General features: G+C 36.1%; 4 protein-coding genes across 5 annotated transcripts; 3 read left to right on the forward strand and 1 right to left on the reverse strand.

Moving 5' to 3' along the window:
• The first annotated feature begins 8,027 nt into the window (after positions 1 to 8,027).
• Positions 8,028 to 8,813, forward strand: LOC130962822 (uncharacterized). The gene has a single exon (XM_057888988.1). The coding sequence runs from the start codon at positions 8,029 to 8,031 to the stop codon at positions 8,752 to 8,754; it is 726 nt and encodes a 241-aa protein (XP_057744971.1). The 5' UTR covers position 8,028; the 3' UTR covers positions 8,755 to 8,813.
• A 179-nt stretch (positions 8,814 to 8,992) lies between these two features.
• On the reverse strand, positions 8,993 to 9,903 carry LOC130962830 (TPD1 protein homolog 1-like). The gene is made up of 4 exons (XM_057888997.1): positions 9,892 to 9,903; positions 9,615 to 9,694; positions 9,446 to 9,544; positions 8,993 to 9,358 (listed from the first exon to the last, which is right to left on the reverse strand). The coding sequence occupies exons 2-4, from the start codon at positions 9,691 to 9,693 to the stop codon at positions 9,018 to 9,020; spliced, it is 519 nt and encodes a 172-aa protein (XP_057744980.1). The 5' UTR covers position 9,694; positions 9,892 to 9,903; the 3' UTR covers positions 8,993 to 9,017.
• A 2,247-nt stretch (positions 9,904 to 12,150) lies between these two features.
• Positions 12,151 to 13,291, forward strand: LOC130963602 (uncharacterized). Of its 2 annotated transcripts, XM_057889788.1 has the most exons (2): positions 12,151 to 12,297; positions 12,987 to 13,291. In XM_057889788.1, exons 1-2 carry the CDS (start codon positions 12,183 to 12,185, stop codon positions 13,193 to 13,195), a joined length of 324 nt encoding a protein of 107 aa, XP_057745771.1. In that variant the 5' UTR covers positions 12,151 to 12,182; the 3' UTR covers positions 13,196 to 13,291. The 2 variants fall into 2 exon arrangements, with proteins under 2 accessions (XP_057745771.1, XP_057745712.1); XM_057889729.1 differs by lacking the exon at positions 12,151 to 12,297 and having other exon boundaries at positions 12,507 to 13,291.
• A 1,993-nt stretch (positions 13,292 to 15,284) lies between these two features.
• LOC130946041 (two pore potassium channel a-like) lies at positions 15,285 to 16,871 on the forward strand. Its single transcript, XM_057874724.1, has 2 exons — positions 15,285 to 16,494; positions 16,575 to 16,871. The coding sequence occupies exons 1-2, from the start codon at positions 15,458 to 15,460 to the stop codon at positions 16,708 to 16,710; spliced, it is 1,173 nt and encodes a 390-aa protein (XP_057730707.1). The 5' UTR covers positions 15,285 to 15,457; the 3' UTR covers positions 16,711 to 16,871.
• The last annotated feature ends 5,661 nt before the right edge of the window (positions 16,872 to 22,532 follow it).

A 22,532-nucleotide genomic window follows, 5' to 3' on the forward strand; every position in this document is an offset into this window, starting at 1 on the left:
CTTGCAGCCCTCTCCAGGTTCTTGGCAGGATCAGCATTAAAATCCCTTCCACTGTTCTCTTTATTAAGAAAGGGATGCCAATTTGAATGGACTCCAGAATGCGAAGGAGCGTTCCAGGAGTTCAAAAAGTTCTTGAGCCAACCTCCAATCCTAACCCGACCTCTAGTTGGGGAAGATCTCGTCCTATATCTGTCTGTAGTAGACAAAGCTGTCGCATCAGCCCTAATAAGGGAGGACGAGGTCGGACAACATCCAGTGTACTTCATCAGCAAAGTTCTACAAGGCCCCGAACTAAGGTACCACAAACTGGAAAAATTTGCTTACTCCTTAGTAATACTCTCACGGAGGCTACGGCCTTACTTTCAAGCTCATACGATAAGAGTCTGAACGAACCAACCCATGAAGCAAATCCTCCAAAAGACGGATGTTGCAGGGAGAATGGTTCAATGGGCAATAGAGCTCTCCGAGTTCAACTTGAAGTATGAAACTCGGACAGCAATCAAAGCCCAATGCCTCACCGACTTCATAGCGGAATACGCGGGAGATCAAGAGGAAAATCCAACTGCATGGGAACTCTATGTAGATGGATCCTCAAACAAGAGAGGAAGCGGTGCAGGCATAATACTGGCTGACGAAAGGGGAACCCGAATAGAAGTATCCCTCAAATTTGAATTCCCAGCTTCAAATAATCAGACAGAATATGAAGCCCTGATTGTAGGATTGAAGCTGGCAGAAGAAGTCGGTGCAACAAAAGTGACGATATACAGTGACTCTCAAGTGGTGATCTCCCAGATAAATGGAGAGTATCAGGCTAAAGACCCGAACATGAAAAGATACTTGGAAAGAACTCTGGAGTACCTCGGGCACTTTGCGGAAACCGAGGTTAAGCACATAACCCGGGATCTCAATAGCAGAGCAGACGACCTCTCCAAGTTAGCAAGTACCAAGCTAGGAGGGAATAATAGAAGCTTGATCCAGGAAACTCTCCAAGAACCCTCTGTGGTAAAAGTAGAGGACAAACGAGATGTCCTTGAGGTAACTGGGCTAAACCTCGGATGGATGAATCCCTTGGTCGAATACCTAAAATTCGACATCCTCCCTAAAGAGGAAAAAGGGATTAAGAAAATCCGGAGGGAAGCACAACATTACACTCTGGTGAAAAATATCCTTTATAAAAGAGGAATATCAAAGCCATTGTTGAAGTGCGTACCGACCTCAAGGACCACTGAAGTACTAGAGGAGGTTCATAATGGGATCTGAGAAAACCATCTCGGAGCCAGGTCGCTAGCTAGGAAAGTAATCCGAGCTGGATTCTACTGGCCGACCTTGCAGAAAGATGCCACAGAATTTGTGAAAAAGTGCCAACCATGCCAAATGCATGCAAATTTCCACGTGGCTCCCCCCGAGGAGCTCATTAGTATAACTTCTCCATGGCCCTTCGCAAAGTGGGGAATGGATTTGTTAGGTCCTTTTCCCCAGGCACCAGGACAAGTCAAATACTTAATCGTGGGAATAGATTACTTCACAAAGTGGATAGAAGCAGAACCATTAGCCACCATCACAGCCCAAAGAAGTCGGAGGTTCCTCTACAAAAATATCATCACAAGGTATGGAATACCTTATTCCATTTCTACAGATAACGAAACCCAGTTCACCGACTCCACCTTTAGAAACCTAGTGGCCAGTATGAAGATCAAACACCAGTTCACCTCGGTGGAACATCCCCAAGCAAATGGACAAGTCGAGGCAGCCAACAAAGTCATATTGGCAGGGCTAAAGAAAAGACAACAAGATGCAAAAAGAGCCTGGACAGAGGAGCTCCCCCAAGTGTTGTGGGCTTACCGGACGACACCACAATCTGTCACTGGAGAAACGCCCTTCCGACTTGTCTATGGTGTAGAAGCTATGATACCAGTGGAAATCAGTGAACAAAGCCCAAGGGTGATCCTCCATGATGAAATCGGGAACATACAGAGGAACAAAGAGGAACTTGATTTGCTCCCCAAAGTCCGAGAGCAAGCCCAGATAAGAGAAGCAACATTGAAACAAAGGATGACTATCAGGTACAACAAAAAAGTCATTCGAAGGAGCTTCACCCCAAACAACTTGGTCTTAATCAGAAATGACATAGGAGTCAACAAGTCTGGGGAAGAAAAGCTCGCCGCTAATTAGAAGGGACCATACAAGATTAGAGAAGTCCTAGGAAAAGGCTATTATAAGGTGACCGACCTAAACGGCACCGAGTTACCAAGGTTGTGGCATGCTTGTAACATGAAAAGGTACTATAGTTGAATGCGAACTCTACTCCCTGATGTACTCTTTTTCCAACTTCACGATTTTTTCCCAAAAATCAAAGGGTTTTTTCTGAAGAAGGATTTTTAACGAGGCATCACAGTAGAGACTAAGGGGGAATAGATTATTAAAAACCCTTAGTAGCAGTAAGGTACCTTCCCAAATAAATAAAGATCTTTTACAATATCTCTTATAAATTCCTTCTCGTCTGATTTTCTTTCTACGAAACGCGCCGACTTAAGCTCGACAAAGCGTGAAAATCCCATGAACCGACCTAGATGGTCGTCAGGATAAAACGATGAGGTACAAGTCGGTGTAAAGAGGTTATAAAGGTTGATCGTGAGAAATTCGAAGACACTCCAACTCATAAGTCGAGATGAAAAATTGAGTAGGAGAAAAAATGCTTCGCAAAAATAACCTAAGTCATAGGAACTCAATGAATCAAAAAATTGAGTATAAGGAATACCAAAAAGAGATCAAAAAACTTATTAAAAAGCCAAAACTAAAGGCTGTCCTAAGCCCTTAAAACAAAAAGGCTCAAAAGGGACAGGCAGCCTAGAAAAAGGTTTTCAAAAGATCAAAGGGGTTTTTCAAAAACGCCAAAACCAGAAAAACATGCACACCAAAAGGTAACTAAAACCCTTATCCAAAAAAGGGTATTTTTTGTTAAACTTAAACCCTTATCCAAAAAGGGTATTTCTAAGTATTTTTTGTTTACGGCCTTAAGAGGCCAAGGAAAATGTCAACCAAGTCACCACCACAAACATAAAAAAAGAGTTTAAAAAAGAGGGGACCCACAGGCCGGGCCCCATATAGCCAACAAATTTTTTAGAGAACATCACCACCTGAGTCGAGAAGAGTAGTCGAAGCGCCATCAGGACCAGGGAGAGAAGTGTCCATAGGAGACGGAGAGGAGGTTCTGTGAGACCTTGAGGAACTCGGAGCATCCTTTGGACGAGGAGGGGACTCAATGATTCTCTGCCCCCGAGTCTTCAAATCTGACTCAGAGACAACCTCGAGAGCAGGAGGAGAAACTATGGCACCATCAATGACGACCTTGTCAGGATCCAAAGGAGAGAGATCCAGGTCGGGAGCAAGGACTCCGACCTGCTCCTTAAAAATCCTCCAGGCCTCCTCGGCTCCTTCAGCAATAGAGTCTTCCAACTCGGTGTAAGCATTCCGAGAATTCAACAAGTCCTTCCTCACCTCCACGAGGTCCTCGAACAAGCTCGAATAACTCTCCTCGCCTTCTTCCTCAAGCCCTCCTCCATATTGCATTGGGCTTGTAACTTGCTCTCCTTCTCCCGAAGGCCATCCCTCTCCTCCTTCAACTTAGCGACCTCCTCCTTCAACTCCTTCTCATGTTTCTGATATATGAGAAGCCTTTCCTCCAACTCTTCAACCCTCGAGGTTGAACCCAGAGAGCTAAGAGGAGTCTTCTCAAAAATATCAAGAAACTTGGTGCACACCGCCGCCGCCCTGATATTCTCCTGAGCCAGAATAGTGAAGTGGTTCTGGATAGAAACATCATCCATACCTATATGGGTATGGGGATAGATGTATTTTCGGATAAATGCAGGAGCATCCACCTTAGCCTCACCTTCAAAAGAAGAGCTAGACTCTAAAGTCTTACGCTTCTTCTTCTCTGGCTCAAGAGAAGGTCGGGGGGGGGAGGGGGCAGCTGAGAAGAAGCCGAGGAGGAAATGACGATGGGTTGAGAAGGAGTCTCCAAACTTCGGGAAGAAGGGGGAGGAGGAGGAAGAGGAGAGCTAGTTACCCTGGCACGGGACCTCGCCTTGGCCTCTTGGACTCTCTGGTAAGATTCACTGGAATTCTTTTTCGCCATCTCTGTAAAAAAAACAATTAGTAGCCAAAAAAGTCAGACAAGTCGACAGAAATAAGTCGCAAGTCGAAAACAAAGCAGAAAAATAAATGCTACCTAGTTGTGTCCGGACAAAGGTCGGCGAACCCTGGAGAAATTTTTTGGTATCCAGATATGGGGCCGTCCCCCACACTTCTCGGAGGAACCCCACAATGGCTTCCTCCACTTCATCTAGATCGTCCAAACCATATTTCTCACAGGGGGAGGCCTCTAGCCAGTACAGAGGAAAGCGAGGGGAAGAAATCTCGTCTAAGAAGAAGGGGTGGTGACCCTCTACGCCTTGAACTTTGAAAAAATAATTTTTTAAGTCATGGAAGGATTCGTCAAAAAGGGTGAAAACTCTCCGACCTTGTATAGCTCGGAAAGACACCCATTGTTGCTTGTTATTTTGCCCACTGAAGGGCTTGGTCATGTGGAAGAGATAAAAGAAAATCCTCAAGGAAGTCGAAAAGTCTAAAGTATGGCTGATAAACTGGTAGATTTTCAGAAAACCCCAAGAGTTGGGGTGAAGTTGGGTAGGAGCAACTCGGCAGTGACGTAAGACAGCCATTTTGAAATCAGAAAATAGAAGAAGAACACCCAAACGGGTAACTATGCTCTCATACATGTAGAAAAAATGAGGGACCACCTCAGTGTCCCTCCCAAAACAAACCCGGTCTTCCAGACCCGGGACCATCAATTCATACTTCGGGTCATCCTCCTCGGAAGTACAAATTCGGTGATGAGTGCAAAGGTTGGTGATAAATTCGGTATCGACCAAAGGTTCCTCCCCTAAGACCGTGACATCGACCCATTGAGCAATAACTTCTACAGAAGACATTCTTTCCTAAGGTATGATGAAAACCTACAAAGAGAAAAGAAAAAGAATAAAAAAACGAGAGTTCCTAAGGGGGCATGGAATTAAACAGAAGCCTACAACGTCACCTTCTCTCCCTCTAAATAATAAAAGACATGCAAACATAAGCACTTAGTAAAAGAGAAGGGGAGAAAGAACCAACCTTTGCTTGGAAAAAGGTAGAGGAAGATGAAAGCCTTCAAACAAGAATTCCCCACAAACAGATGAGAAGTAAAATTAAAAAATCGCAGAAACGAAACAACAACAGAAAGGGAAAGTATTTATAAACACGTTAGGGACATAATGGTAAAAAATAGAAGCGGTCATTAATGAGTGCACCGTTACCAAGGTAATCAATCCCTACGCGAACCTCTAACGGACGCGACGTTTGATTAGACGTAACTGTGAAAATCAAAAGCCACGAAAAGTCACGTCGGTTCCCTCACAGATCGGCTACGACTCCGAGTAGAATACTCGAACCCAAGTCTTAAAAGAAATTGGGCTCGAGTAGGGGCACTGTTCATACCCTGACCCAATGATAAGGCCCAGTACCCAACGAAAGGCCCAATCCAAAGGATTGAGCCTCGCCCTATACCGACCTTCTCCCTACGAAGTCGGTTCTCACCACGACTTACCCCAAAGAAGTCGAGGACGAAGATTAGCTGGCCGATAAACACTCATTCAAATGAGTAACTGCCCCTAAAATCTCTCTACCCACTTCCAGAAGCCATATCGTAACCTCCCTAAGATAAAGGGACGGTTATACACCCTAAAAAGTAGAACTACTCCAACGGTGGTTATTGGTTCACCACTATAAATACACTGACATCCCTCAGGTATCTCTAAGTCCCAATACTCTCTAGACCTGCTTGCACCCTTGCTGACTTAAACGTCGGAGTGTCTTTGCAGGTACCACCCCCATTCACTCGTACTCACAAGTCGGACGGAAGCCCAGAAGCACGATTCTCTTCGAAGGTTTCTCTCCACTAACGATTGGGCCAACCTAACGAGTCAAGCCCATTACCTCCGGTTACCCAACGTAACAGTTATGTTATTATGTTGGATTATTTTTTTATGTTTTCTCCTTTTGAAATGTTATTTTTCATAATAAATATGTTATAAATTGTGTTGAATTATATTGAATTGATTATTTTATGATTTATTATATTATGTCTTTTTGTGTTAATTTTTTAAAAAAATTTCAAAGAATATTTGTAGATACCCGAAGAGATCTACATTCTCTAAGGGGTAATTAAACAGGAACTTGCAATGACGGAGAAAGAACGGGAACATTTTTTTTAAATAGGAATAAGGGATGGAAAGTGGGTTTCTCACACTCCCCTGAGTCCTCATTATCATATTAATTTATTTTTTAATAGAATAAATTATATATTGAATAACAAAAGTTGCTATCGGTTTCTTTTCACACTAACTAATACTCAACGATGGTGTTTCGATACACCATATTACCAAAAAATATTAATCGATTTAATAACTTTTGTAATGACATAAGTTTATGAATTTGAAAATTTAAAAATTATTTCATAAAATGTGAAGTTTTAACAAGTAATAATGTTGATCATATTATTTTGATTTCAAGAATGAATACGATAGCAATAAATAAAATTGTCCAAGTAAATTTCAACAAATACAAAAATTCATAAGTATTTTTATTAATGAAAAATTAATCTCTATTTTAAAGACAAATACAATTTTTTTCTATGGATTTCCTAACTTGGCAAGTCGAGAATTAATCCACCACATATTGATGCTCTATTTATTAAGGGTCTGTCGCTAACTAATGGACTATAATACACACAAGGCGAGATTCAAACTCCAAATACTTGCTTAAGCGGACAAATGAGATGACCATTCAATAAATTTAAATTAATTAAAATAAATATTAATTATTTTTAATATTTTTAAGTTGTAAAATATTTATAATAATAATTATTATGTATATTTTTTATTTAAATTTAATAAAAAAATTATATAATTTTATGTATTATCCCGTGTAGGACACGGAACATACGCAAGTTGCATATAAAATTCTGATGTGGTAAACGAAATAATTGTATAACTAATGTTTAAATTTAGAGCAACAGTTCTAAATAATTATAGGAAGTGCTTACTTGATCGCATGTGGTGATGCAAAATTTTATTGGCCATTTGATTTTGGAAAATGTTAGAAGCATTAAAATTTATTATTTTTTATTATCAGTTTGTCATCAATATTTAAAAATATGAAATAATATATATAATTAGATTATTAAATTAAAAAAATTAGACTAAAAAAATTGAATTAATAATTAAATAATAATAAAAAATAATAAATCTTGATGTTCTAACATTTTTCTTTGTTCTTTTATATATCAATTCAAGATTTTGAGTTCAAGACAGCATAACGAGGCATAATTTTTTTTTTCAAAAGGACAAAAAGGGGATTGTCATAAAAATAAAATTTCATTTTAAAATTTGATGATTTTACTCACGTAGATTTTTTTGTGAGATTTTTTTTTTTGAATTACCAAAAAAATTATATAAATAGAAATGATAAAAGAAATTTAGAGATCTGTTTTTTGCATGTAACTTTCTTACAAATCGAATTTCACTCTTATTTTTGCAACTCTTTGAATTTTAAAAATAGAAATACAAAAGAGGGACTTGAGTTGGATGTTGTAGTTGGTTCTCTAAATTTTTTTATATCTTGCCACCATCTAAACCTTTTTGAAGTTTTTGGTCGTTCAAAATTTTTCAATTTTTTCTCCAAAAGTTATTTTTAATTTCAACTAGGATCCTAACCTAATTCTTTGTTTGTTTTTGGTCATATAACCTAATTATTGTTAAGGCGAGCCCAGAAGAATTTTCAAACTAAAAAATCTTAAATGTTGGGAGCCCTTAAAAAATAAGGCCCAACATTTGAAGATATGAGTGGCAAAAGTGAGCAATTAAGCCCAGCATAGGGTGTGCTAAAAAAATAAAAATAGGCGGATAACATAGCGCTACACATGGATGATGGATGCCAAGCTATGGGAATTGGGAAGATAAGATACGGAGGATATCTAAAGTCTCAGCAGATGTGCTTTGTACACAAGAGAAGAAGAGGAACGAGTATTGGTTTTGCACTAATTTTGGTGTGAGCTATCATAAGTTACTCAAGAAGATGTTGAAGAATCTGAGCCTGAGATCAGAACTTGACATTGCAAGGCCTTCCAATCCTTGTTTCTCAGAGCGTCATCATTTATTATTTGTGAAAGGCATCAAGCCAAACATAGTAGCATCGTCCTCTGGTACAGATTTAAAACTCAAACAGCACAGAGCTTCAAGACTAGCAGTGAGTCTGAGACAGAAAACTCCAATTACCCTTGACCGCACAAGCGTGGACGTGGTTCCAATTCCAAATGGCCGTTATTCCACTTGCAAGCTTGTGATCATGGGAGCTGCCCTTTCTGTGGGAATATTGGTGGTTATGAGTGGGCTGGATGGTCAGAGGGCGTGGGCTTTGGGCCCAGAAGGCCCACTTGTGGAGGAGTTCTGGGACAATGTGAGGAGATACGCGCTGTACGCGCTGACTGTGAGCACGGGTGCCATATACACCATCGTGCAGCCCATCCTGGAGCTCCTCAAGAACCCTATCTCTGCCATCCTCGTCATCGCCATCTTCGCTGCCTCCATCTTCATTGTTTCTCAAGTTCTTACTGCCATGGTTGGTGTTTCCGACTTTACTTACAACTATGCCTACTAATAATTTTATGTATATTGTATTCCAAACTCCAATATGAATACTTTTCCTTTCGATTCTCACTCTCTTTATTATTAATAAAATAATAGAGCTATTTTATTTAGTAGGAAATAAGAAAGAAAAAAAATGTGCATTTTACCATAAATAAATATAATACAATAAAGGTGGCAAAAACGGCTTGACAATTCGCTTGAAGATGTCTTTTATGGAACCATCTACATAGATTTCATGAACTGATCGAAAACATGAGAGTTGGCGAGTAGAGTCTATAAGCAAACGAGGGATGCAACGGTGAGAGGGTAGCGGAAAGTGTTGGCATACTGAAAGGAGATGGCTGTGGCAGGGGGAAGGGGCCGGCCATCATTGACAAGGCAATCATCATATCGGAGGCGGCGGAACAGTCTTGGGTTGATCAACCTAGCGGAGCTGAACCAGCCGCAGTGAAGCCTAATGTTGGCTATGCTGCAATCATTGCTGCACTTGTTCATTATTTGAACTGCATAGGAAGGTATCCCGCTTGGTAGAGGAGCCGCTTCCCCCGTATATATGGCTATGTCCTCCTTTGAGCATGCCTTCCCTATGCGGTTCATGTCCTCCACATCTACACCTTCAATTCATTTCATGGTTAACAACTTGCAACACAATATGGTTCAAATATCTCATCCAAAGTGTATGTGTATATATATATATATACCAGAGGCAGAAGTAGGCCTCTTCAAATGCTTCCTAGTTTTGATCATTGTTGTGTTTCTCTTTGAAAATAACATCTCATCCTGAAACACGTCATACCTCACTGCACCATTCATATATTGTTGCATTATTATTATGTAACAGAATTGGAATGCACAAAGTAAAGGTGTTACCTAGGAGCACTGTTAGGGCAAAGGCCATGGACACCATGCAAATGCTTCGAGCTTTAGAACATTTGACCACAAACCCCATCCTGAATAAACAACAAACTTAGTTATTTGAGTAGTAGAAGAAATGAATATACTGCAAGTTTATATAGAATGAGATATAACATATAAATAATCCCTTTGCTAGGTTCCAAGGCAGGTTTTTTAAAAAAAAATCTTGGAAGCTACTACTAATAGCGCAGACCCTCATTTATAAGTTCAGTTCATGCTCAGAACTCGGAACCTCTAATTCCTCTGTTTCATTGCGTGCAGAACGTGTGCTTGCCCGGGCCTTAATTATGAATTTATGATATAATAAAAAGGGAACGACATGAAACACAATTACCGCTTAAAATGAACAAAAAGGAGAAACATGGAACCTATATGCTTTTACTTTTCAAGATTGTTTCCATGCAAGAATTGGCCATTCATTAAATATAGTTCTAGTTTCACTTTGACAAGAGCATGAACCTGGAATTAAATATTCTGAATTCTTTGGCTCTCTGCATTCAGCAATGTAGTAAAGAAGTGGCAGTATAGTATAGCTTGTAATAGGGATGCACATAGGTATGTGAAAATGAAGTGAATGCAGAGTGTAATTAGTAATTGCATGCACCGTGTGGATGAAACAAGAACCCAGAGCAGGGGAGAAAGTAGAGGCATGGCTAGTTGCTTTTGACAAGCGGCGTGGTGGTATGATACTAGTGATTTATTGACTTGTCTCACCCTATTCTTCATTGCTCATTTATTCCGATCCCCACCACACGAGCGTCCCTATATATGCTATGTGACTCTGCTTTTCAAACACACTGCACAACTCTCCTTTAGTTAACCTTGTGAAGAGCAATCCAAATTAAATACAACAGAACTCTTGATAAACCTATACTTTTCCTACATTATTAATAGTGAAAGTCTCGGGTATCGCTAGCTAACAATTGGATAGTATTAAACATTTAACACTTTGTTACATTTAGGTTTTTTTTTTTAATTTGTGTATAAAAATATTAAGGGTAGTACTTCAATTAAAATTTTATAATTGTTTTTATGTAATTTTTTTATATTTTTGGATGATGAATTATAAAATTAGATTTTAATGTTATAAAAATGTTTTTTTATTTAAATTATGACCAAATAAATAAATTATATTTTAATACAAAACATCTTTATAAAAAAATATTTTTAACAATTTTATTTAAATAACTTTTAAATATTAATGCTGATTAATTAATATTTAAAAATAACAAAATTTATTAACCTTTTAACATTATTATTATTATTTATTAACTATGTTATATGTATATTAAAAATAATTATATTTATATATAATTACACATTTGGTCACTAATTTTGTCATACAAATAGTATTTGTGATTATTGATATATGATGATAGACTTAGACCCCTGCGGCCCTGCCATCTAATATGTTGTGTCAAACCGTATTCACAGAAAAACTACTAAGTAATAACTCAAACTTTACCACGTACACCAACATAATATAAATAATTAATAAATTCAATAATAGCCAGACATCATGATGAATTTTTCCGCAAGACATTTATGCAATGCAGCCTTTTTTTTTTCTCCTTTTTCTTTTCTGCTTCTTAGTAATTAGGGTAAATATTTTATTCGGCATCTGACATAAATAATTAGTAATTTTTTTTTTCCAACCTCCCACCATACTCACTGGAAATTGGACCGCTAATTCCCATAACCGCCACCACCAACCGTAGTACCATACCCACCAACGCCACCAGCAGCAGCTAGAACAGGGTATCCATAAGACGGCACCGAAGGCTGCATTCCATATCCGTTATCATGCCGACCGCCACTAGCATATCCAAAAAAATTCTAGCACATTCTTCAGTCTTGTACATGAAGAACGCAAACCCTCTTGTTTTACTACTATTTTTATCAAATTCAAAAGGACCTTCTACCTCATCATATGCAAGAAAGTGGCCCCACATAGAAAAAGAACGAATTAGAAAAAGGAAGATGAGAAGAGGAAGGTTCAAGAGCCAAGGAGAAGAAGGGAGGAAGAAGGGGAAGAAGAAGAGAAGAGAAGAAGAGAAGTTTTTTATTATTATTTTTTTTTTTTTGAGAGAATTTTTAGTCCCTTTAACATGACACATCAAGTTTTACTGGATACCTCAGATAAATCACCGTTTATCAATCGAGAACAGGAATTAATTTGTACAATTTTGTAGATGAATGAGACCCGGTTGAGATTTTAAGACGATCAAAGTGCACTTTGTTCTTCGAAAAAAAAAAGTCGGGATCAGATAGAGTGTAAGTAATGTTTGGTTAGTGAATTTACTCAGACCCAAAAGTAGTAAACTATTTCAAATGTTTTTTCAACAGGTTTCGTGTATAGATGAGAGTGATCGTTTTGATTTTTGAATAAACTAAATTAGAAGCTACCAAAAAAATTTATTTAAAAAGAAACATATATAATTGTTATTATTCGAGCTTACACATGAGGAAGTCAAAGTTTTAGGACGTGAATAAGATCGAGTGTTTTCTTATTTTCAAGTTTGAATGGTCAAGCGCGTTAATTGGAGAAGAGAAGGTGCATGTACGAAATGTGTGTGGGGAGTGCTAGAAACTTCACAGAGCTTCTCTTTCTTTACAAATGATGAATTGATGTATATTGGTAACGCATCTTCGCCCATTCTTAGCTTTATGCATATGGGATTCCTTATCCAAACAGTACATAATATTATTATAATAAAACATGTATATGACCCACTTTTATTAATGTGGTTTGCTTCTAATGTTATTGTATGTTACCCGTATCATTAATAGTTTGATTTGAGAGTTCCACTTGTTCATACATATCTTTTCTTCATATAATATAATAAATTAGATATGAGCCCAGGAAACTATGTTAAAGATTGTATAGAGAGAAAGCGCGAGGTGCGTGTGTTCATTTCACATAAATAATAATAGAAAGTAATAAGGAAAGATATAAAGTGCTTAATAGATAGATGGATGAAAGAAGGCATGATTATTATGAGAGTGAGAAGAAATTGAAGAGGTTATTGAGAAGAAGTGTGCAGTATGTTGTGTTGGTCTCTTTGTTTGCTTTGTTTGTTTGGTATTCTTCAGGGTTCTCCATACTGCCACAGTCTTTGAATGCTTACTTCTCAACGTTCCTTTTTTTCAATCTCACTCGCACCCTTCAAAGGAAATACATGTTCCTCCTCTGCAATGTCATTCTTGCTTTTCTTGCCAGCAACTCACTCTATGATGCACCGCTAGTCAAAGGAGAATGTTATTATGAACAAGTATCATCATCAGAATTGTTATTAGCTGATCAAGATTATGAACCTTTGTTAGCAGAAACTGAGGAAAGAAAAGAACATGAAGAAGGAGGAGGAGGGAAAGGAATTAATAGCGAAGAAGAAGTGGTTGAAGTTGAAGTTGAGGATGCAAGAAAGGAAGAAGAATTGGCGAATGCAGATGAACTGAACAGAAAGTTTGAAGAGTTCATAAGGAAAATGAAGGAGGAGATCAGGATTGAAGCTCAAACTCCCCCGATTGCAGTATAGTTATTAATTATTTCTCATATTCGTCCCATGTATGTGTTGCTGTTCATCACTGATGAATAACTCTTTTCCTTTTATTACAATGTTGCGGATATGTCAGTAAGCTCTTAATAACTAGTGTATAGTTTTCTTGGTATTTATAACCACTTCGTGCTTCTTCTATAGTCTTTTCTTCTTGCTCTTCTACCTCTCTATCACTTGCTTTATTTATTTATTTACCAATTGCAACAGCTGAAGATCCATAGATAACAATGGAAGGGTGAAATGTAATATTATTAGCTAAGAGTAGCATAAATTGGTACGCATTCCAAGCATTCACAAACCGTAAGGTTGGGTTTGAAATGGAAATGGAGGCTAAGACACAGATATAAAAAGATAGAAATTAAATTAATTTCGAGTATTATGTTTAGTTTTTTTTAGATAAATTTTGAAATTAAATGATATATTTAAAATTTAAAAAATTAAATACAAATATTTTTTTAAAAAAATATTATTAAAATTTTAATTTATATTTTTAAAATTTCGGTCTTTATACTTTATTTTTTTTAAAAGTAGACAAGAATTTTATATTGTCTCATCAATTTTTTAATTTTTAAAATTCACCAAAATTTATTATTATTATGTTGTTGTTGGTTGATATGTGGAAAATACTAGAAAGGACACGAATTCACAAGTTCACATTCGAATATTTAAGTGGGAATAAATAACTAATAAAAAAAAAAGGATCCCAAATACACCAAAACGTATAAAAATTAAGAAAGCACGTGCTGAGGTGCAAGTGTCCTCGCTCGCTGATCACAAAATAAATAAGTTTAAATGCCATTTGAAAAATTTTAACAATAATTTTTTTAAACTTTTGATTATAAAAAATAATAATATTAATGTTTAGTATAATTTTTAAAATTAAATTACAATTTTTTAAAAAATTATTTTAAAATTTGTAGAAAAATTAAAAAAATATTTTGTTATAATAAAAAATTTTTATCCTATTTTTTAAAATAAATATTTTTAAAATAAAAAATTTAAACATAAAACAATTTATTTATAAACTATTTTTAATATAATTATTTATTATTTAAATTATTTTTTTTAAAAGAGCTTAATTAATTATTTACCCAATATCTAATTCATTGCTAATCATCTGTTACAATATCAAAATTAGTCACAAAAAAAAAAAATCTGTCACAATTTCAAAAGAAAAAAAAAAAGACTCTTACGTTTGTTGTATTAAAAAACACATCTGCATTTAATAAGATTGTTAATTTAATTTAACAAACAGAATACAAAAAAATGAATAAAATAAATAAAATAAATTATATTTTTATAATTTATTCTAGTTTATTATTAAATAAAATATAAGAATATAAAATTTTGTGTTTTTATTCATCGATGTCTTATCCTATTTTATTCTTCGTATCTTGTCATATCTTATTCTCAAAAACAAACACAGTTTTAATATTAGAAGTCACCCTTCATTTTATTTTCTTTTGATTATGTTTAATTCATTTCTCTTCATTTTCTTTACACTTTCATTTTTTTTATTTCTTTCTTTGTTTTTTATTTTATTTAAATTTTCTTATTTTAGTAATCATTTATTTCGCATTATTCATTTTGCCATTAATCTTTTGACTCAATATATTTTGACATTATTGCTAAGTAATTTTTGGATCGAACCCGCTTTTTTTATAGGAATCGTATCTGTTGTCTGATACTTAATTAAAATTATACAAAAATCGAGTGAAACAATTATAAATTACGATCTTCCTAAAATCAACTATGATAATTGATATGTATACATTAAAATAAATAATCAATTTTAATTATTAGTATAAAATATATATAAAAATATAAAATATATATATTAAAAATAAATTAAATAATACATATTTATATACAAATATATATTAGCTGACTAATTTTAATTTAGTACTTTTGACTAAAATATATTAATTTTTTATCCGTGTATATTATTAGTGGCGCGTGTTACCTTGGGTTGGATAGCTAATTAAAGGGGAAGAAACTTGGGAGTTTTGAGGTGTTAAGATGTCCACTTGGAAGCATAAGAGACATTATTGTTCTGGTCAGTGGTCACGTTGTTTAGTTTGTGTGTGTGTTCAATTAATTGCTAGTTCTGCTAATTAATTTAATGAAAACAAGAAGAGTGAAATTCAGTTTCTTTAATAAGTCGATATACACAAGAAGCGACGTTCTCAGCAGGTAATAACTAAAACCACTACATGAATAATCTACTCTTGTCTTTCTTGTATGCCATTGGTGTCTGCCTTTGAAAATTCGTTGTATTTCATCAGGAATAATGAGGTAACATTAATATTGCATGAAAAATTAAAAATAATAAGTGTATATATTATATTATTATTGATGGGAATTGATGAGGCACAAGAGTCATTGCTTGCAAGAGATCATTATCATGAGAAAAGTGACCTCCAGAGAAGAAGGTCCACCAGGAATTATGGCACAGCTTCATCAGATTCATCGTCACAGACAATCAACAATCTCCAACAAAATAATAGTAATCATGTAGTTATAGTCCATAATAATAATAATAATAATAACAATAATAACCCTTCAACAGAACAAGCAGAATTTCAATTGAAACCAGTGTTGTTGTGGCTAACAATGTACCTAGGTGGAGGTACCCTATGCTTCTATATGACAAGTAACCAAATTGAAGGTACAAAAACCAATCCCTTTCTTGATGCACTTTACTTGTGTGTTGTGACAATGACCACTGTGGGTTATGGAGATCTTGTCCCTAAAAGCACAGTGGCAAAACTACTTGCATGCTTCTACGTCTTCACCGGAATGGCCCTCGTTGGTTTGATTCTTAACAAAGCAGCAGATTACATTGTTGAGAAGCAAGAAATGTTGGTTGTTAAGGCCATGCACAAAGAGCTTGACAAAGAGTTTCAATCTAACAACAATAGCAACAAGGCCAAACACAAGTTCTTGGTTGCAATTTGTACCTTCTTGGTGCTTATTACAGTGGGAGTGATTTTCCTATCTTGTGTTGAGGATCTTGATTTGGTGGATGCATTGTATTGTGTTTGTTCCACAGTGACAACTTTGGGTTATGGGGATAAGAGTTTTTCAACTGGAATTGGTCGTGCTTTTGCCGTGTTTTGGATATTGAGTAGCACCATTTGCTTAGCTCAATGTTTTGCATATCTTGCTGAAATGCACACTGATGAAAGACAAAGATCACTTGCCAAAATGATTCTTTCTAGGAAAATCTCACGTCCTGATCTTGAAGCTGCTGATCTTGATGGAGACAAATCTGTTAGGTAATGTATAATGCAATTATTGCACTACTATTATACGTGATGCTTATTAATCTCACACATTATATTGTTTCTCTTCTCAGTGCTGCAGAGTTTGTTGTATACAAGTTGAAGGAAATGGGAAAGATCAACGATGAAGATGTTTCCGATGTATTGGAATGGTTTAGAAAACTAGATGTAGATAAATCAGGAACTCTGACAGAAGCTGATATCATTTGAATTCGCAATACAATTTAAATATTATTCTCTCATATTTTGATTCGGAAAATGCTTGCATAACATACAACTGATCATTGGTTATGTACTAGAACTTTTACTTGTGGATTAATCATTTTGTGGAAAAGGGGCATTTTAGTCATTGAAATAAGCTTGTGTAAATGTAATCATCGGTTCTTGGCGAGTAAAATTCTGTTAAGTGTAATATTCACAATTAATTGATCTGTTATACTTTCAATAACTTGAGTTGTCATATGTTTTATAACTTGTCAAACATTTATAAACTTTTTCCAAAAATATTTTCAGCAGCAAACTTTGAATGACCTATATATTGGCCAATTTTACCTAATGTAAGTTTTGTTGTTTCTAGAGCATGATAAAAAAGATGAGAATTTGCTATGATTTAATTATAATTACAAACAAATACTTAGGTTGTTGATCAACAAGAGCAGAGCACAAATGAATTCAATCAACAATTGGGAATGGTTGGGCTAATTTTTGCACTTCCTTTGGGTTGAAGGTTTCTTTTCTTTAAATATATTACTATTACATACCATTATTTACACAAAGAAAACTCTGGAACAATATAGGTAAACTTCAATCTCATGAAAGAGATGAAAAGGTCATTGTTAATGTCACAAGCTAATAGTCGGATATAGATTTGCTTTGGAGTGAAACTTTTGTTCGTATAGTCCACCATTTTTTAGTATTAGTATTTAGTATTAGTATCTTAGTAATAAGAGCAATTCTATTATGCCTACAAATTTTTTGTTTAAATTGTCTAAATGTGAGTGTTTGAGAGATAAATTCACTCTTTTATGAAGTTATAATATGTATTATTTGTAGATACTATAAAATATATCATCATAATAATTAGGATTTAACTAACTTGTATTCTAAAGACATATTTTAAAATTGAAAATATTTGGTAATAAAAAAGATTAGACAAAAACTGCCAACACTTACTACTTTTGACTTTATTTAATGCATCCTTCAATAAATAAAGGAAAAGTATAGAGAGACAATGAGAATACCGAACAATGTAAACAATAGATATATTGAATGTTCAATTCAATAGGTATACAAATGATTATGTTGATTAAGAATGGTTATTTCTTTTGATTCAATTTACTCATACATAGTTAACAACGGATGGATGTTCAATTCACTAGGTGTGCATATAGTTATCTTAATATTAAGGTTTAAGAGGTAATTTGGGGTGGAGTGATTTTTTACTTTATTAGGTCCATTTTAGAGTCTATTATTCATATTGTTTACAAAAGTCATTGTCTATCTAACAGAACTAATAAATAAATATTAAATAAGACAAATTCTAACTATTTAGACAAATTTTTTTTGTCTCTCAAGTATTATGGTTTTAAATTATAATAAAAAATTTCAATGTTGCTATTGATTTGTGGGAGGAACTTAAGCACAGGTACTACCAAGGGGACAGGTTCAGAATTGCAGAACTCCAGGAAGAACTTTTTGCCATCAAGCAAGGTGATCTGACCATCACTGATTATTACACAAGACTCAAACAGATCTGGGAGGAGCTCAACAATTTCAGATCCATTCCAAACTGTGTCGGATGTGCAGAGTCATGTTCTTGCGGACTATCAAAAATAAGAGAATACAGAGATGAAGATCAAGTAGTCAGACTTTTGAGAGGATTGAACGAACAATACTCTACTGTCAGATCACAAATCATGCTCATGTCACCCCTACCAGACCTAAACGCAGTATTTTCTATGCTAACACAGCAAGAGAGACAGTTGACCAACATGGACAACAATAAAATTTTGTTCAATTCCACTCAAAATACAACTACATCACAAGTGCTCAATTCCTCATCTAATAGAGGCAGAGGAAGAGGGCGAGGGAGATCAAGTCAAGGTGGTAGAGGGCGTGGAGCTAAGATAGTATGCTCTTATTGCAACAAACTTGGCCACACAGAAGATGTGTGCTATAAGAAACATGGGTACCCCTCCCATTTCCAGCAGCGGCAGCAACATCCCACCACAATTGCTAATGTACTCAATGATAACCACCCCCAGCTCCATTGCCTCCAAGAGAACATTGGAATGTCAAGCTCTGAATTCACTCCAGAACAAAAATTTGCCTTGTTGGAGCTGATCAAAGGCAAAAGTGTGCAGCAACAACCTCATAATGCAAATCAGGTTAATTCTATTCAGACCTCCACTCCAGGTAAAATCATTGTATTACAATTTAATACAAGAATTATGAGTATTATAACTCCAAAATCTGCACTATGGGTCATTGACTGGGTCATTGACTCTGGTGCGACAGATCATGTGACTTTTGACTTAAAAGATTTTGCAAGTTTTCAAAATATTGCTCCAACAAATGTGATATTGCCAAATGGAACCAAAACTGTGAGCACCATTGTTGGCACAATCATATTTTCTAAAAAATTTTTTTTCTCAAAAATGTTTTGTACATTCCCTCCTTTGATTTCAAATTGATTTCTGTGTCAAAATTAACCTCAAATTTACATTGTCAAATGTTAATCAATGATAAGTGTTGTGAGATACAGGATCAATCCACATCGAAGATGATTGGCATTGCTAAGTGCGGAGATGGGCTATATACAATGAGTAGAGAAATAGAATGCTTTCACCTTCAATCCCCTTCAATAAAGCAAGCTTCATTGGCAGCAACTTCTACCACTACTCATAACATAGCATCTTCACAAACTGAGCATAACAAGATTTGGCATCTTAGATTAGGACATATACCTATGCATAGACTAATTTTAATGAAAAAAGATTATCCTTTTATAGATTGCACTGCTTCAACATTTCCTTGTGACTCCTGTCATTTTGCAAAACAAAAGAAGCTATCTTTTGATCTTAGCACAACTGAAATAAAGAATTGTTTTGATTTAGTTCATATGGATATCTGGGGTCCCATTTCTGTCCCTTCCAATGAAGGACATAGATATTTTTTGACTGTGGTGGATGGCAAGAGTAGATTTACTTGGACTTTTTTTATGAAAACAAAATCTGAGGCATCACAATTGGTTATTAACTTTGTAAATTTTGTCAAAGTACAATTTGAAAAACAAGTTAAGTGTATAAGAACTGACAATGGACCAGAATTCACTCTAAAGTCCTATTTTGCATCAACTGGCATTCTACACCAAACTTCTTGTGTAGAAACACCAGAGCAAAATGGAATTGTAGAGAGAAAACACCAGCACATTTTAGGTGTTGCTCGAGCACTGTTATTTCAATCAGGAATTCCACTTTGTTTTTGGCAATACGCAGTTGCTCACGCTATTCACCTAATTAATAGGCTGCCCAGTATTAAATTGGATAATGTCAGTCCTTATAAGGTTTTGTATGGTACATTACCCAATCTTTCAGATTTAAGAGTATTTGGTTCTCTTGCATATGCCTCCACGTTAACAAATTCAAGAACAAAATTGGACCCAAGAGCTAGAAAAGCAGCATTTCTCGGTTTCAAATTTGGAACAAAGGGTTTTCGACTTATTGATTTGAAGTCAAAAGAAATTTTCATATCTAGAAATGTAACTTTCTATGAAACTCATTTTCCATTTTCACATTCCACAAGCACTGAAACTATGACACCCACTCTTCTTCCACAATGCATTGACATTTTTCAATATGATACACCATCCACACATCATTTGCCATCACCTACACATACCACACTCACAGATTCAACTGTAGATCTCTCAAGCTCAATGCATTCACCTATTTCCTCACATACCATTGCACCCACTAGCACCCCACACACCAACACTGCACCTGCATCACAAAACTACATCATCCCGCATGACTGCATCACTAGAAAATCTGAAAGGGCCAAGAGATCGCCTGCTTATTTGAAGGACTACCATTGTATGATAACCCACACAACGCATCCTAACAACTTTGCCAACTCTAACACTTTATATCCTATCTCACAATATTTGTCATATGATAAACTAAACCCAGAATATAAGTCTCGTTCTCTAGCTATCACCTCAAATTCAGAACCTAGCACCTATAAGGAAGCGGCTGCACATGAATGCTGGAGAAAGGCAATACAAGCTGAATTAGCAGCTCTGGATCAGAATAGAACTTGGTGTCTCACTGAACTTCCAAAAGGCAAGAAGGCTGTGGGTTGCAAATGGATTTTTCGGGTGAAATTCAATCCCGATGGCACCATAGAAAGGCACAAAGCCAGGCTAGTTGCAAAAGGATTCACTCAAGTGCAAGGAGTGGATTATGGTGATACATTTAGTCCAGTTGTCAAAATGACTACTCTACGAGTAATATTGGCATTGGCAGCGGCAAAGAAATGGCATTTGAAACAGCTGGACGTCAACACTGCTTTCCTTCATGGAGATTTGGACAAGGAAGTTTACATGCGGATACCACCCGGTTTGGATGTGTCACAACCAGGTTTGGTCTGCAAATTACAAAAGTCTCTATATGGACTTAAGCAAGCTAGCAGGCAATGGAATATTAAGCTCACTCAGACTCTTGTTGATGCTGGTTATAAGCAGTTTTTTGATGATCATTCTCTCTTCATCAAGAAATCTTCTGAAGGCTTCACTGCCATCCTAGTATATGTGGATGATTTGGTTTTAACCGGTGATAACATTGATGAAATCAATTCCATCAAGCAGATTTTAGATGACAATTTTAAAATAAAAGACCTTGGTGATCTCAAGTACTTCTTGGGAATGGAAGTTGCACGCTCCAACTCGGGAATTCATATTTATCAACGGAAGTATGCCATGGACCTTCTCAAGGATTTTGGTTATCTGGATTGCAAGCCTCTCTCCACTCCATTTGATTATAGTCAGAAACTCTCGAAGGAGTCGGGTACCATTTTAACAGACAACACTACTTACAGACAACTTATTGGCCGACTCCTTTACCTCACAAACACTAGACCTGATATCTCCTATGCTGTGGGGCGTTTGAGTCAGTTTTTGGACTGTGCAACCACCTCTCACCTGCAGGCTGCTTTTCATGTGCTCCGATACTTAAAAGGTAGACCTGCAACTGGTTTATTCTTCTCCTCTACTTCTGATATGCATCTCACCGGATTTGCCGATGCTGACTGGGCTACCTGTGCCGATACTCGTCGCTCTATTTCTGGTTATTGCTTCATGCTTGGAAGCTCTCTTGTCAGTTGGAAGAGTAAGAAACAAACCACTGTTGCCAAGTCCTCTGCAGAAGCTGAATATAGATCTCTTGCAGCTGCCACTTGTGAAGCTAGCTGGTTGTCTTTCTTAATGGATTTTCATGGTTTGCCGCTTCAAAAATCTATCACCCTATTCTGTGACAACCAGTCAGCTATTCATATTGCCAACAATCCCATCTTCCATGAAAGAACCAAACACATTGAAGTAGACTGCCACATTGTTCGTGAAAAACATCTGTCTGGTCTCATTCATCTTATGCCGGTTCGGTCCCAAGACCAACTTGCTGATTTTCTTACCAAAGCTCTACCACCGGGTCCCTTCTCTACTAATGTTTCCAAGCTAGGATTGTTAGATTTATACAATTCTAGCTTGCGGGAGGGTGTTACCTCGATTATTTTTTTTATTTGTATTTTTTTATATAGTAGGAGTACATAAGGAGTACATAGTATATAAGGGGGTTATAACTCAAATATTTTTAAGGGATTTTTCATTCTTTTCAAAATAAGAACAACTTATTCTTTTCCCTCTCTTAGTCTCTTCTGGCCATCAACATCACAGCTTGAATAGCTTAGAGTATGAAATTTTCTTCACTATGCAATTCATTATATTCTACGTGCTGATAACTTGATACAAAGGCGTA

The sequence above is a fragment of the Arachis stenosperma genome, chromosome 1 (assembly GCF_014773155.1).
Source record: "Arachis stenosperma cultivar V10309 chromosome 1, arast.V10309.gnm1.PFL2, whole genome shotgun sequence".
Lineage (NCBI taxonomy): Eukaryota > Viridiplantae > Streptophyta > Magnoliopsida > Fabales > Fabaceae > Arachis > Arachis stenosperma.

Excerpts from the sequence above, each read along its gene's own strand:
- LOC130962822 (XM_057888988.1), top strand. The coding sequence starts at position 8,029 with ATGCCAAGCTATGGGAATTGGGAAGATAAGATACGGAGGATATCTAAA.
- LOC130962830 (XM_057888997.1), bottom strand. The coding sequence starts at position 9,693 with ATGGGGTTTGTGGTCAAATGTTCTAAAGCTCGAAGCATTTGCATGGTG. Across the intron at positions 9,545-9,614 it reads TGCCCTAACAGTGCTCCTAG|TGAGGTATGACGTGTTTCAG; the intron begins GTAACACCTTTA and ends TGAATGGTGCAG. Across the intron at positions 9,359-9,445 it reads GAGGCCTACTTCTGCCTCTG|GTGTAGATGTGGAGGACATG; the intron begins GTATATATATAT and ends AATGAATTGAAG.
- LOC130963602 (XM_057889729.1), top strand. The coding sequence starts at position 12,632 with ATGGATGAAAGAAGGCATGATTATTATGAGAGTGAGAAGAAATTGAAG.
- LOC130946041 (XM_057874724.1), top strand. The coding sequence starts at position 15,458 with ATGCCATTGGTGTCTGCCTTTGAAAATTCGTTGTATTTCATCAGGAAT. Across the intron at positions 16,495-16,574 it reads GATGGAGACAAATCTGTTAG|TGCTGCAGAGTTTGTTGTAT; the intron begins GTAATGTATAAT and ends TTCTCTTCTCAG.